The 15,386-nt window shown below is 43.7% G+C and overlaps 1 protein-coding gene and 1 long non-coding RNA gene across 3 annotated transcripts in view; one reads left to right on the top strand and one right to left on the bottom strand.

Moving 5' to 3' along the window:
* Positions 1-15,386, top strand: part of bbg (PDZ domain-containing protein big bang) — a 60,115-nt gene that overhangs the window by 11,694 nt on the left and 33,035 nt on the right. For both annotated transcript variants that reach the window (XM_033331811.2, XM_033331810.2), the window contains exons 4-5: positions 287-2,049; positions 4,968-5,059. In XM_033331811.2, coding sequence (XP_033187702.2) covers positions 287-2,049; positions 4,968-5,059 — 1,855 coding nt within the window. The remainder of the gene's footprint in view (positions 1-286; positions 2,050-4,967; positions 5,060-15,386) is intronic.
* Positions 1-15,386, bottom strand: part of LOC117155641 (uncharacterized) — a 153,762-nt gene that overhangs the window by 136,928 nt on the left and 1,448 nt on the right. The gene's annotated exons all lie outside the window — the stretch shown is intronic.

Below are 15,386 nucleotides of genomic sequence, written 5' to 3'. Positions count from 1 at the left end.
GTAACGATGAAAATAAAACGCTCGAAACAACTAGAGAATCGCATTATCGTTCAATGGCCGTTTTAAACTTTATTTTTCTCGTAGCATCATAAAGATAACGCATCGATCTATCAAAGTATCGCAAAAATATCATGTCGATCTAGCACGTGGTAGCCACTTTGGCGCCTATCCGTCCGAGTGGCGAAGTAGAATCATCGATTCGGTAGCGATTCCCTAGTCGTTTTAAACGATGTATCTTATTTTTCTTCGATACGATCAACGAATACTAATGTCTGTACATTCGCAGGAACCTCCAGAAGCGATGGTATACGTGGACGCCAGGTCGCAATGTGGCTCGACTCACGGAAGCACGTCAGACGACACAGGCAGCTCGATGTCAACAGTGATCGATCGATTTTCAACCTCGGACCGAGTATCCACAATTTCAACTGCTTCGACTGCTTCCACAACCTCCGAGCAGCCGAACGAATTCTCACGAATCGACCAAGACTTCGACCGATCCTCGGACCGCGACTCGCAACTGTCCAAGGCGATTTGTCCATTCGAGAACCTGGACGATTACTCGTCAAACCCTCCCGATTACCTGCTTCGCCGTCTAGCCAGCTCGGAAGCAGTGACCCACGTGGAGTCGCGAGGAGAAGTGGAGAAGATCACCGCGGTAGTGGCACCGAACACTGTGCTAATCGAGGAAACGATCACCTTTCAGCCGCCGTTGAGCTTCCAGGACGCGCCGTTAAGCTACGGCCACGAAGCCAGACCTGATCTTTTTTACACGGCCGATCTGGCCGCCGACTCGACGACGCATTTCAGGCCAATTAAGGACGACGTGGAGCTCGTCGAGCGCGTGAACAGCATCCACGAGGAGTTCCACGCAACGAGCTCCTCGAAGGAGCTGGAGAAGCACAAGGAGACGTCCAGCGGACGAAGTTCGGACAGGACGCCTCCGCCTCTGCCGGCGAGGAATCACGTAAACAGGATCAGCGTCAATCAACCGACCAACGATCGCGCCGTCGACTCGCGTTCCCAGAAACTGTCCGACCAGTCCTCCATCGAGACTTCCGACAGCCAGGATGCACCTGTTCTACCGCCCAAGCCGCTACCCAGAAGAGACGTCAAGATCAGACGGAAGAGACCACCTCCGCCGCCGCCGCCACCCACGATCGTGCCCCGAACCGAGGTCAAACCCTCCTCGTTACCCGAGTCCAGGCAAACGAGTTTCGAGGAGGACGACGAGCCACCGCGCCTCAACGCTGACATCACCAGCAGCAAACTGGACGAGGTTGTCGTCAGGGCGAAGCTCGAGGACAGATCGAAGATTCACGACAGACGAGATTTAGAAATGAATCCGACACTATCGAAGAGTTTCGGCGACGAAGCTGGAGATTCGGAGAAGAAGAGAATCGAAGAAACGGATGACACCGAGTCTATGGAGGACTATGATCCTCGAGAGGACGAAGGCTTCAGGACGAACAAGGTGTTGGAGATAATCGAGATAAGGAAAGCGAAAGCGTTCTCGCCTCGCAGGGCGAATTTAACGATGCGCGAGGACGACGAGGAGAAGAGTAAATGTAAAATTAATGATGATGAACGAAGAAATGATGATAGTGAAAGGACGAAGGTAATAAATGTGAGTAACAGTAACTATCAGCAACCGGTAAGACCTAAACCAGAGCTTAGGACTTCACTTACGATTTCAACTGAAATAGAAGATTCTGACGACGAAGGAGAACAGGTTACGAAGTTTAATGAGCCGATAGATGAACAGGACGATAAGAAGGACGTTAGAAACGAGAATTTGGATCAATTTGGTTCACCGGTTAAAGCTGATATACTTGGACGACGAGAAAGCAGCGAAAGCGAGGATTCCTATAGATCGTGTAACGATATTAGCGTGCATAGTCTAACGAATAGCTGTACCCAAAACAACAAGGAAATTATAGACGAGGAAGACACGAGCGAAGAAAGCGACGACGGAGATTATTACTGGCAGAGCAACTTGGCGACGATTGGCGAAGAGGAGGAAACGAATTCTCTAGAATATACGAATCCGTGAGTCTTCAAGTCTTCATCTTCGTTACGTTTTAACCTGTTAATCGGGTCATGCCTTAACATATTCGCAGCTACTAAGGTACAGCTGGTCCTTTGCAGCTGCATCTTTCTTCTTATGTGAAAAATTGTGATTTCGAAAAGTATGTTATTTATATATGTACGTAAATATTATTTTAATACATTGATCGTTGTTCTGTGTTTCATCGAAATGCACGAACTCAAAAACATGATACAATAGTTACGTTAGCAGCATCGTAGCATAGTCAGTAGCAGCGAATGTGTTAAACAAACATTTCTTTAGTCAGGAAAATAGGAATAAATACGGACAAATCAATTAGGTCGATTTTAGTTCGTGCTAATGTAAATTATAGTAGAATCTTTTTCAGAAATATGAAAGAGCAGGTAAAAAGATAAGGGATCCCTAAATAAAACCATTATTATATCTAGAAGATATTGAGTTACAAATTGAGTTACCAGTTAACTCGTCTTCCCGGTTTAACTGATTAAAGTATAACTTGTCTGCCCACGGTAGACTCCTTTCTAATGAACTTTCACTATAATTATGATTAAAGTAGTACCATTACGCGACTACATTAGGCTATTTATCTCTGGATTCTGCCGCGCTCCTTCAATTCTAGTATCTCAATCTCACATTCGTTCCTATAGACAAAAGTCCTTTTAACCAAACGTTTCAAACAAATCTTTGCGCATAAAGTTTCAACGTGAAACTACGTTTCTTTCGTTTCATCTTGAAGCTCAATAGATTGTTTAAGGATAGAAAAACACCCAAAAGAAAATGGCCAAAAGATCGGAATTAACGGACGACTTAACTTTGACCGTTTCAACGCGCATGTTTCTTTTAACAATAAACGTAATAACACAATATTACAAATTATAATACACGTAGTTTAAAAAATATATAGCTCGATCGTGATATCTTAAATGGAATACTTAGTTCCATTTTTCTTTATGCCGTGCTTTTTGCGAGCAAAATATTCCAAGAAAGAAGATATTTGAAGAGATACGACCGTGAAGAAGAAATAAAGAGAACAGCAAAGTTGAACAATTTCTCGCACCAGTCGTAGCGAACGATCCTTGTCGCACTTTGCTGGTGTCGATCCACGAATTTGAACGAGGTGGAACTTTTTAGGATTGAACAATATGTTTGGCGATAAACGTGTCGTTCAACTTGGCGAAACCAGTTCTCGAAACAGGGAACAAAAGCAGTGTTCGTACGCAACGATCGGTCGCGAGATACCTCCGATCAGCTGCCTGATTTTACTCCAAAACTGGTCTCGGTGTCTTACTACGAATTATCAAAGTATACCATCTACTAGATTTTACCGGAATACGCTTTTCGCGCCGATCTGCTATCTTATTCACAGTGTTTACGTAGGAAGCAGTCTAAGTAGGTAGCAGTTCACAGTACATTAATTCCCAACTATGGATCGCGTCGAGAAACCTCACGCGGTGAGGTTCTTTAATTGTGAGCAAATTGCGCTTCCGCCCTGCATTTCCCTAGTTTGCCACGATTAACATGCCCGCCACGATTTATGCTTGCAAAACGCTACTCGTGTTTATTTATAGCACGATCGAACCACGCCTCGCTCGATGCATAATTGAGTTATTAGGTCGTTTCGTAAGCTTTGTTGGTCTTTTGTGGAAAGCTTGATAGAGAATTGGGAAAATGTACGTTAATGTTCGTTGGTGTATTCTCGAGAAGTTTGTTTGGAAAATCGAAGAAAAGTTTCAAGATAACGTATCTTCGTAGGAATTGGAATAGGATGTAACTTCATAGGAATAGGAATGTACGCGCCACTTAAATAAAGTATTATAGGAATGTTTTTCTGCTTGCTAAGTAGCCTCGTAAATTCTTTTCCAAAGAACTACTCTTCTTAAATGATTCTTGTAGGATTATGAATGGACCATTAACCGATCTCGAACGTCTTTTCTTAATCGTTACATTGAATGATCAACCAGAAACTCATTGCTTCGACAACAATACGAGATGTTAATTATTTTTGCCGATAAATCAATGAATAGTTTTGCACGTTAAGGGTGTAAAGATTAAATACTAATTAATTAAGAAAATAAACAACTAAAAGGCGATGATACAGATACGAAACGATGCTACATTAAAAGTCGATAATACGAAAGGAAACAAGTTAAATGAAATAACTTAATAGTATTGGATGTTCAGTGTTTTTGCAAGTTACACACGTCTTTCTTCCATTTAATTTCGAGCCGTTTGATCGGCACGAAACCGATACGATGAATAGATGGAATCGATCACGCACGTGGCATCGGTAAGCGATACAATAAAATCGAAAGCGAGCGATTAACATTCCAAAAGATTCTGCTGGATTCGAACGAAGCGTGTTTAAGTGAAAGGGTGAAATTTCAGAGGGCTGTAGTTAGGTTGAGTAATGGTATGCTTCCAAACACCATTTGAAAGATTTCGGTCATTTTACCTGGCGTGCTACGTAAAGAGAGTTAACTGCCCACTTAGCTAACGTAAAAGGATCCGATATGCGGAAACGAAACAGCACGGACTATCCCATTGACTTCGTTACAATTGCGTGTCTGCACGAAATACAATCCTACACAAAAATGTTATTAGGTTGTAACGTATTAAATGTCAGATTCTGTTGTATCGATCTTCGAGATCTCCGTTTTTCTTTTTTCAACAAATATTTTTATCTTTGTAGATCATTTCGTATATCATTTTAAAATTAAGATTTTTCTCTTCCTTACAACCAATATCTGTGGCTTAACAATCAGACACTTCATATTCCACAGCCTAATACCTTTAATTTCAAACAACCATTAAAATTCTTACACGACTTGCTCGATTGATAAAGACTATTTTTATTTATTTCCGATTAATATGAATTACGTTTATTTATTTTGTTTCGCAGGAATAAAGAATCGAGCGACAGCGGGGCAAACGCCGCGGGAAAAACAGAACGACAGGAATTGCCGGGCAAGGAAAACAAATTCGATGCAAATGGTAAGTAAGAATAAAGCGACGTCTTCGCTATTCTCTTGCTGTCTATTTTGACGTTGGAAAAAGTTCCGCTTGGCAAATTAAAACACGCGTTCGGGGTCAGTACAGAGCAATTAAGCGTACTGTCTGGGAGGGGGTTCTATTAAAATCGCTCGAATCAGTCGATTACGTCCATTAACAGTGCTAACTGCGCAAAAATGTTAGCGCCGGTATCGCTATTCGCGTTGACCCGCATTTCCTCTAATTGCCAAGTTTCTCGTCTCGCAAATACGTGACTCTTATCTGCTATCAAACGAATCAGCTTCATTAAAATGAATCAACTGATCCTCCCCTCTCTCTCTCTCTTTTTAACATATCGTACGATGTAGCCCCGAAACAACTACAAATTGAAACGACTCCTTAAAAGTAATGCCGGAATTAATAAAATTCGTAATCCGCTTGTCTTCGTTAAATTCATTGAATTAAATTCAGTAACTAAGAAACGAAACAATAAATATTGATTCGTCTCTCTGTGTTAAAAATATCGAAATATCGATTGTTTCAACATCGTACAATCTTTTCACGAATAATTATTAAATAGCTGAAAGATGTAGCGTAAAAAGATTACGAAATTTTTATCTTCTTCGCTTGCTACACACCTTTGGCTAATAACTATGCAGTTGATGCGACCTTAACCTTTGATAAAAAAAGAAAAGGATAAAAAGAGAAAAGGAATTTGCTATCTCGAACGACACGAGAAGTCGACCAGAGAGAGTTCGTTTGAACTCTGTGCGCAAAGGTTGAGAGCTGGAAGGCTAACGTGGCGAAGGAATTCGCCAGGGCAGAGAGAATACGCGACACGCACGCCCACGCACGCGTCCCTTCGCCTCGCCGCTCGGCGCGTCGCATCGCGTCGCGTCGCGTCGCGCTTCATAAAGGTTACGCATTAATCTCGGTGCGTTATGCACCGCTAAGGTTCTCCGGTTTCGCGCGTGTGCACGCCAGAGAGCATTCAAAACGGAGGCAACTCTCTCGAGCGAGAGACAAAGGCGTGTTTGCCTGGGCGCACCTTCGACACGAGAAATTCCTGCCTCGGCTCGATCCACGCCGAGCAGATCCGCCGCTGCTACTCATTGTCCGCCAAAGATGGATCGCGAGTATCGCGAGACTTACGTGGGAAATCGAAGGCATGGAGATCGGTGTGGCTAGCGACCGTCTCTTACGACCTCTTCTAAACACGCTAAAAATATCTCTCTCAACTAGCTGGATGAACGTTGAATGAACTCTGGAGTTTATGGACCCCAGTTACGAAACACGCTTAGAAACGTAGTATGTAGCGTTAATCCATTATGGATGAAACAGTGGAATACGTAATGTGTGGATAAAGGCTGTAGGATATTACGAAATTGTAAATAGGAAGCTGTAATGAAGGAAATGAAGTCAAATTATCGATATAAATGAGAAACAGAAGAAAAATCTCCATAATCGAAAAAAAGAAATATACGAAGATAAGAAGAGAAAGTTAGGAGCGTTTTATAGAAGGACAAGGTTTGAAATTCCACGTATTATCCACCACCTCCAACGATATACCGTAGATTAACAACACCGAGCGTGTATTGTAAGAAATCTTCTCTAGTTTCAAAACGCTACAACAAAAGAGGTGGTATAAATAGAAGCTAACAACACCAAGCACATGCAACAAGAAAATACCATTAACTCGAGAATTGTTGAAGTATTTCATACCACGATACACTGTCGCTCACAGTTATTCACGCGGTACATATGTTTCATCTTTTTCCATAAAACGATGTTAGATTTCTTTTACAAAATGACATTTGAAAGATAATTCTGTATCAAAAGTTCAAAACATAGCACTAAGAAAAATATACAGAAATAGATTGGCGACAGAAATTTTCTGAAATTATACGCAAAAGTACTACAAAATAGAAAAATATATTCTTCCCTATCAGTATATTCCTGACAAAAAAAAAAAAAAAAGAATATTTCGCCATTATTTTCCGACTTTCTGAATTATGTACCGTGTGTCGCCGGGTTAACTAGACTCGTTTGAAGCGCGTGCTATCGCGGCAGCGGCTTTTAATCCAACGTTCCTATTGTAGAAAAGGCGCGCGGTAATTGCTAGGCTGGATGTACCGGATGTCGATTATCGTGGGCGTACGCGCGATCATTTACACTCGGTGCATTATTACTCGGTGCAGCGCGCCTCGTGATCCAGTAAATGGTGTACGACCGAGATGTTTTCGCACCTCTCGCGAACCGCGCGAGGGTAACCAACGTGAGCGTCTCGTATTTTAGCCAGCGCGTTAACACAGGAGAGGATGCTAAGAGGAAAGCTAAAGACTAGCCTGCAGCTTCTAAATATGGATTCCGACGGTTCATTTATAATTGAAGTTCCGCCGGGGAAAAGCGAGCGGAGCGGTCATTAATTTTTGCATACAGGGGATCAACGTGTGTGCGTGGCGACCAGCCGTTGCTCGTTAAATTTCTCGGGAAAGTGGTTTCCAAGGAGCTACGGGCGATTTCGTCTTCATAGTTGAAATTGTACGCGCGAAGGTTTAACGTTTTGAGATTCCAAGACCGACGATTCCGAGTCGCGAAAAGAAATAAGGAAACTCCTTTCGATCGATAATCGGCGAGCACCACTCCTCGAAAGTGGATGCTCGATCGCGGTCGGTGGGTGTGAGAACGAAACCGTTAAGAATAATTCAAGAAGTAGCAAGTAGGCAAGGCGAAGGAAGGTTAGGCAAGGAAGGCATACCGAAGTTGGTCAAGTAGCAGCTACTTTGCACAGGCTAACGATGAACCAGGTTTTTAGGATCCTATTAAACGCGAGACTTTACGACCTACGGATAAATACATATCGTCAGTGCGTTACTTTCAAGCGGCTTGTTTAACTTTTCGCCGTATTTACCGAACGAAACGCGAAATCGTTGACATTCCTCCCTTCACCGTTTCGATTCGTTCGCCTTCCGACCTTGCCGCTCCTTAAATAGAACCACCCATACCGCTCTTTCCAAGCAAATATTTTAATTTAATCCGCGAGCTACGAAATCGTGGCAGCAAAAGGAGAACCCGATATAAGATCAAGGTTCCGGAGAACACAGAGTTCCGTGTCGATTCGGTCTCCAACGATCGGTTGACGCGTTTCTAACCCGAGTGAACGTCAACCGTTTGTTACGTAAAGCATCGGATAATCGGGAGAAATGATAAATGGTCCATGGAAAAGGAACAAGAGATATGCGCAGGCGGTCGTGTCACCGCGTTCCATCAGGTGAGCCTGCTGGCCTCTCGGCGACCAGAGTTGCGCTCGGTTGCGAGTGTGGGTGGCTAGTCAGGCTCTGTCAGGGCATAGTAGTCACAACAATATGGCGGTCGCGCATACCCAACTCCAGTGTTCGCCGTCTGGTTTCTCGAGCTCTCGCAGTGGCTGACCGCGCTCAAGGTCCCCCATTCCCCCTTAATCGCCTTCCTTTTCGAGATCTTTCACTTTGGTTCGTTCCCAATCGAAGAGACCGCAATCTCTGGCCATACACGCGTATTGACTATGAATCCTGAACGGAGGAGACAGCATTCCACACCGGCAGCCTCTTGACGTTGCGCACACAGTATCCTGACCTAAAGATAACTGGCCCAGCCCGCAAATCGCGTCATTGTTCGATAATTGATCGATTCCGTAGCGAGCCTCAGCTAATGCGGCAACTTAATCATTCTTTCGCAAACGATCTTTCCACGCGGTAGAATATAGAAAAAAGAGTATCGCTGTAAACGCGAGATACGTTGCATAGTATCGTCGAGTCGAAAGCAACTCGGTTCGATCGCGTTAATAGCAATCCCCGAGACTTTCTCTCCGTACGTTTAATATTCGTGCGCTTATAATGAACGCGCACACTCGGTCGCGTCGATGGAAAACGTCATCGGAGATCATATTAAAAAGGTTATAACGCATCGACTGGCAGGGTGTGCTCGAGTTGGCGATGCATTAACCCAAGACCTAAACATAACTTGTCAGGGGAATTGCTCGTTCCCTATTCGGTTCGAGGGAACCGGTCACGAACGATGATTAGTCGAATCAATCATTCGGAGAAACTATTGACGATAAATCGGCGAGGTGGAAGGCTCGAACCGCTCGCGCAACGATTCCTCTCGAAGCATCCCAGGGCTTAGCCATGACGGAAGATGGTTTGCCGCGCGGATAATTATTAAAGTCACGGTCAAATAACGTGGGTGATCGATGCGCGCGTGCACAGCCAAGTCGCCGCTCGCGAATTCCTCTTTCCACGGAACTGAAATTAGATCGTTCGGTTTTATTTATTGCACGGCTCGGCGAGTAACTCAGTCGCGACGATAGGCGAGCTGGAAGATCTGCCGGCTCGCAGCGGGAACCGGTTGGCCACCGCTTTAAAAACCGTTTAGTCGAAAGGATCGTTGTTTAACCGTGGCGCGCATAATCGTAAGATGAATGAGCGAAAGATACGACCGGGGACACGGCATCTCGTTCTCGTTGACGCGTCCGCGTAGTAAATTCGCCGGAAGATTGCCTTCGGTTCCAATTTATGCGATATTAATCGATCTCTCCGCGGTCGTTAGATTTTAGCGAAACTATACTCGGACGATCGAACGCGTAAAACCATTCTCGACCGCCTTAATATTTTTCTTCTAACGAGACTTTTACGATCGTTCGATCCCTGAGGGAGGATCCATCGTGCAGATATCGGTCGCAAACGGCATAAATTCGTGGCACAGAGGAGATCGAGTATGAAGAAACGAGCGACTGTTGCGTGCAATAAACTGGTCGAAAAAGAACTCGTCGAGAAAACGCGTTTCGCCGGATGATCGAAGAACCGAGAATCCATCCCGGAAATCCAGCTACGACCGTTCCATTCGATCGTCCCATTCGAATATCTGGCGAATACATAAGCAACGTTGGCAATGGCGAAAGCGTAAGAACAGCCAATGACACGACGGAGAGATAAAAAAACCACGCTCGTCATTATGCTCGATAGAGAATGCAGGCAGGCAATCGGGTCTGAAAGGATCTACTCCGCGCCTACGTGTGGCCAATATGTCCGATTGAAGCGACAACATTCCAATGCGCTAACCCGGAAGGTGCTCGAGCATCGACATCGATTCGATTACCTTCGATAAGTCATACTTGAACTCATGCAAACAGGCGGCTGCCCCATGCCCCGAGGAATTCGAAGAATCGCGTTGTAACGAGGGGAACGATTTCACCGGGCAAATCCGTCGTCGACGATTCAACGCCAATGGTAATCCGATTGAATTCGATCGAAAGAAACGATCGAATCGATATAGCGTCTCGTGATCGAATATCTCGACGATCGAATCGTTGGAAACAAATTACGGTCGCTCGATGCTTGTGCGATCAAAGGCCGAATACTCTCATTCATGGTATTATCTCGCGTTTCGAACAACGTTTGCAAATACCGAATGCAGTAAAGGAGCAATTAGTATGGACGACAGTGGCGCGTCTCGTCTAAACGAATGCATAATGAAGGCAAAGCGCCCTCCAAGAGTCACCGATACGTCGGCGGCAACACCTTGTGCCACAGCCCACAGGTGTTCACCGTAGACTTCCTGCGTGCATACTGATCCGATGCCACGCGCTCGTCGCTATCTCTAAATATCGTAGTTACGCACGTGTTTCGTATGCTTGCAAGGATGCGCATGGACATTTGAAGCATATAGAAGCAACGTTCGAACCATGCGTGGATCAAGTTCGGTCGTGCGTTGCACGAAGCAATTCGTGTAAATTTTCGGTCAAAGAAATAAGCTTTACAGCGAAGGCGATTCTTTGGAATGGAAACGAGGCAGGAAACATCCCTTTACAGTTATACTCTTTCGACTGGAAATCGTGGTTCGACTGACTTATCGTCGACGTGGCAGTAACTCGGCCTCTGCACTCCAGGCGCTAAAACGTAGCCGCGAGAACGAGCACCAGCTCATCCACTGACGACGTTCGCAATCCTGCACGTGTATACCGTACAAGTACGATCCTGGAGCAATCAGTCGGAATTTTTCTCCGGTTCGGAATGTTCTCCGCTTATAGCGGCGACATTGCACGAACGCCTGTTAGACACCGGGAAAAGATCGGTTTCTTTCGCGAGGACGACGAGTTATCGTCGATAACCTTCGATTCGGTCGCCTCGGAACGCTTTATCGCTGAAAAAGTTGCCTCATTGCTCGAGACTCTGAGCAACAGAGTCGCGACTTAAGACGACTGCTCACTATCGAACGTGTTCGCGAACGGTGCTCGCGATATGTTCGCAAACATTTTAACTCGAAGGTTTAAGGTTTAACATAATCACGAAGGTTTCAGTATAGGTTCAGTATAGTTCAGTATGATTCTTTCAAGTACAAAAAGTACGAAGGGTAGCCGAAATAAAAATTAAATTGTTGTTATCGCTACTGTTCGAAAGATTGGGATCACTTACTTTAACCGAGAAGAGGACGTGGATTTTTTGACGAAAAGACAAGCGAAAGAATTTTCAATTTTTGTTTTCATGAACCGTGAATATTAGAAACAATCTATAACTTCTCAGCACGAACGCGTTCGCGGGCAGATAGCGCGACCACGAACAGACGTAGAACTGTTACGAACTGTTCGCAAATACCTTGTGAGGATGCACCTTAATAGAAACCGATCGTGTGGTTGTTCGCGCGTTCGATCTGACCTCGGATAAGCCGCGAACGAACTGATATTTATTTCACGCTTATAACAGCTCTGTTTGTTATCTCGGAAACGGAGATTATACGATGGGATATTGCAAAGATCCCGTTGGACTCGGTGTGCTGGCTCTAATTGGAAGGACTGCTTCGGCCCTCGGGGGCGCACGAGGAATTCGTGCAGAGGCCGTGCAGATTCTCGCATTCCACACCGATACCAGAGAGAGGTCCGGCTTCTTCTCTCTTTCTCACTCTCCTCCCCTCTCTCTTTCTGCATTTATAGAGCTGCTCGCGCCAAGTTTGAACTCGCGAGACCCTTCCATGCTCCCCCGTTCGCGAAACGGAAGAAGCTCGACCGGTTTCTTTTTTGTCGCGTCCGCGCTCGCTCTCTCGCGCACGTCTTCTAGAACGCGACCACCGTGTGGACTCCGGTCGCCTGCTCGCCTCCAAAGAATTTACTATGTACCAAGCGGTAGTCACCGATTCCTAGCTGATAGCGTTGGGAATGGTACCACAGGTACCACACCGATACCTATCGAGACTACCTTGCGAATTTCTTACAGTGGTTCAGTGTAAAGTATTTGGACACTCAACGTAGAAAACTTCGATGTGCGTACATTCTACCATGCGTGTTATACGTGTAAAATATTTTGAAATTTCATTGACAATGAGACACGACTGCCATTATTGTCGTGGTATAATTTGAAAGCAATCGGAAAATGTCTCTTTGAATATTTAGACTTATTAATACAACGAATAATTACACTGTTTAAATACTTCCGTGATTTTCGTCAAATATATATTTGTACTAAATACCTTATAAATTCAGATACATTAGACCAATATGATCATTCAAATATAGTATATCCATAAAAAGTATCTACAAGTATACGAACTCCTTCGTAAGCAATTGTCATATCGTACTAAAAACGATGATATTAGCGTAGACTAGTTTCCTTGTAAATTTGAAAAAATTGCGATTCTTTACTTGATCGATTCTTATAAAACATGACTCTCAAGTCCTATCGCTGCTAACTGAACATCCGGCTGCATATCGAGCGGAACGGTGTCATGGGAACTTTCGTTTTCAATGTTTTCTTCTTTGTGATCTTGTTTCATCGATCGTCCGTGACGGATTACGCGTCAAACAGCGTTGATCATAAGTGAATCGCAACTTTTCTCTTAGCGTGTTCTTCCGCCACGTACGCTCCGGTTTCCCACGCGCAGCTTTGCACAGTCAACATTCTTGCGCCAACTAATCAACCGCGCGTGACTATCCTTTGAGATGCCGCCGCCACTTGGAATTTTCCTTTTCAAAGTCAACTTTGACTTTGAACGACTAGCGAAACGCACTTCGTGGAACGACAAGATTTCGCGTATTTTCAATTCTAAAACTTCTTCTACGCGATAATTCTCACTGCAGAGATGTTCGATTCTGTAGAGATAATATTTTTTCTCTTCAAAAAATGTTCATAATGGAACACCGTTTGTACGAACCTGTAGCGGAAAAGAACAGCTGAAATCAGTGTCTACTCGAATAGATGGATCCAATTCATAGGAGGCGAAACGTACGAAATTCATATAAATAGAGTTCTACTTTATTCGCTAGAGTATTTCGGCAATGGAAGACATCCAAAGCAGCCAATTCATATTCGCGAATCCGTTAACCAACGCGTTTCTGATTATTCTCTGTACAGTCGGCGGTCCCGTTCGACAGGTACAAAACTCTGGATACAATTTAAACGGTCGTACACATTGCGTGACAATGAGCCGGCTTTTACAAGCATGCATCTGTCATTTGCGTCACGTTCGTCATTGTCAGGGATATCGGAGCAACTAGCGCGTCGCGCATGCAAATGTATCCTGGCTAGCGGTAATTCGTACACGTTACGTGTTACCACATAACGTGAAAACTCAATCGTGGTCGGTTTCTCTCGTAACCTTGCGCTCTGGAAACACGCTCGTACGACAAAGAGGAACACGAATAAGCACTTTGCGTTTCCTTTCCAAACACATAAAATAACATCGATGATAAAACAAGGCCAAAGAAGATTTCATGTGTTCGTAAAATAAATATCTTGTAAATTGGATCGTAAAACGTTAGCTGAAACGAGTGAGCGTATACGGCTATGGATACAGAGAATGTGGATTCTGTAGAATTGTTCTCCATGTATCAAATACATATGTATCTGAAGACCGAAATACATATATTCGCAGAGATCTATTAACATTTAATATGTTTACTGAAGATTTGATTGTTCTAACATATTCGTTGAAACGACAGTTCATCGGAGCACGTTGCTACTGTAACTATAGCCTAACAAGATATAATTACACGTAATAGGTGTAAATTTGTGGCACGAGCGAACTCAGGGGAAATCCTATCACTCAAAATACGACAAAAATCAGGAATAACAGGAACATCCTCTCGTTAAATATTTTCTTTCTTTGAAGATATTTTGTTCGTAATAAGAACGTGGATAAGAATACAAAAAGAACAGTAAAGTTGTATTAAATACTAAAATCAAATATTTAAAAATTATTTATATGTCAGTAATGTTCATTTAGAATATGAGAAGAGCAAAATTAACGAGTAAAAAAAAATACAGGGAATGTCAAATATTTCAATATGTCTATGGGACATTTTAACTAAAAAGGGTAGTATGTATAAGTGCCTTGCAATCAGCCTCAATTTCAGGCGCTACCTCGAGCCCAAATGGCCCGAACTCGAACTCGAAGGAAATTCGAGCCCTCAAAGGCCAGCTAACTTCTTTTTTACCGGCCACTCGACTCCAGTCGCCTTATGGCGAAACACTTGTCAGTGGCGCTCAAATCCACCCAAGGGCGCTTCTTACCCCCACCATTTCGCGTCGTTATCCGCTTCCCAAATCGAGCGGATTCTTTTTAGGTGGTGACCCCGAGATTCGAAGAATCCGCGCGACCGAGGGAAACGACGTGACGCAAGAAACCGAGAAGTCCTCGTGGCCCCGGGGACGATCGATGGAATCGTGAACGCGGACGAGATCTTGTCCGGACAAGGTCGCTCGTTCCCGCTCGCTAATTACAACCGAGATGTTTCGATGAAAGTTACGTGGCGAACTTGCTCCGCAACCAACGGAAACGAGACGCTTTTTATCCGTAGAATTCTTCAGTGTTCTTAGAAAGCTTGCAGAATTACGTCGGAGAATATAATGTTGAAGAAGATAATATATATATTAATTACATTGAAATATATTTATGTTCATAAACAAAAAATAATTCCAGTTAAGCTATCAGAAATACTTGTATCCACTTATATGGTCGCTAGCATCACTGTCTTTGTTAAGGTACATAATTGTATATATCAAAAGGGGTTCTGAGACCCTTGCCTCATAATATCGTCATAGAGATTACGATTCGACTAAGATAATTTATATTTGTAAAAAAATTTTGTTTTAACTTCAACTATAGTTTCGATTCTTCAAACTATTTTGCATGAAACATTGTTCCCCCAATGAACAGCTAACGATTGTATAAGTAGCTGCTGTATAGAAAAGAACAATTCGATATGTATATAGAATAATGATCAAGTATTCGCATATTTCGAAACAAGCACATGCTAATCGACATTGGCGAAGACATCGGCAACTTTCCGAAACGCAGTTGC

The sequence above is a fragment of the Bombus vancouverensis genome, chromosome 6 (assembly GCF_051014615.1).
Source record: "Bombus vancouverensis nearcticus chromosome 6, iyBomVanc1_principal, whole genome shotgun sequence".
Classification (NCBI taxonomy): Eukaryota; Metazoa; Arthropoda; class Insecta; order Hymenoptera; family Apidae; genus Bombus; species Bombus vancouverensis.
This window is presented reverse-complemented; position numbering and strand designations above follow the sequence as displayed.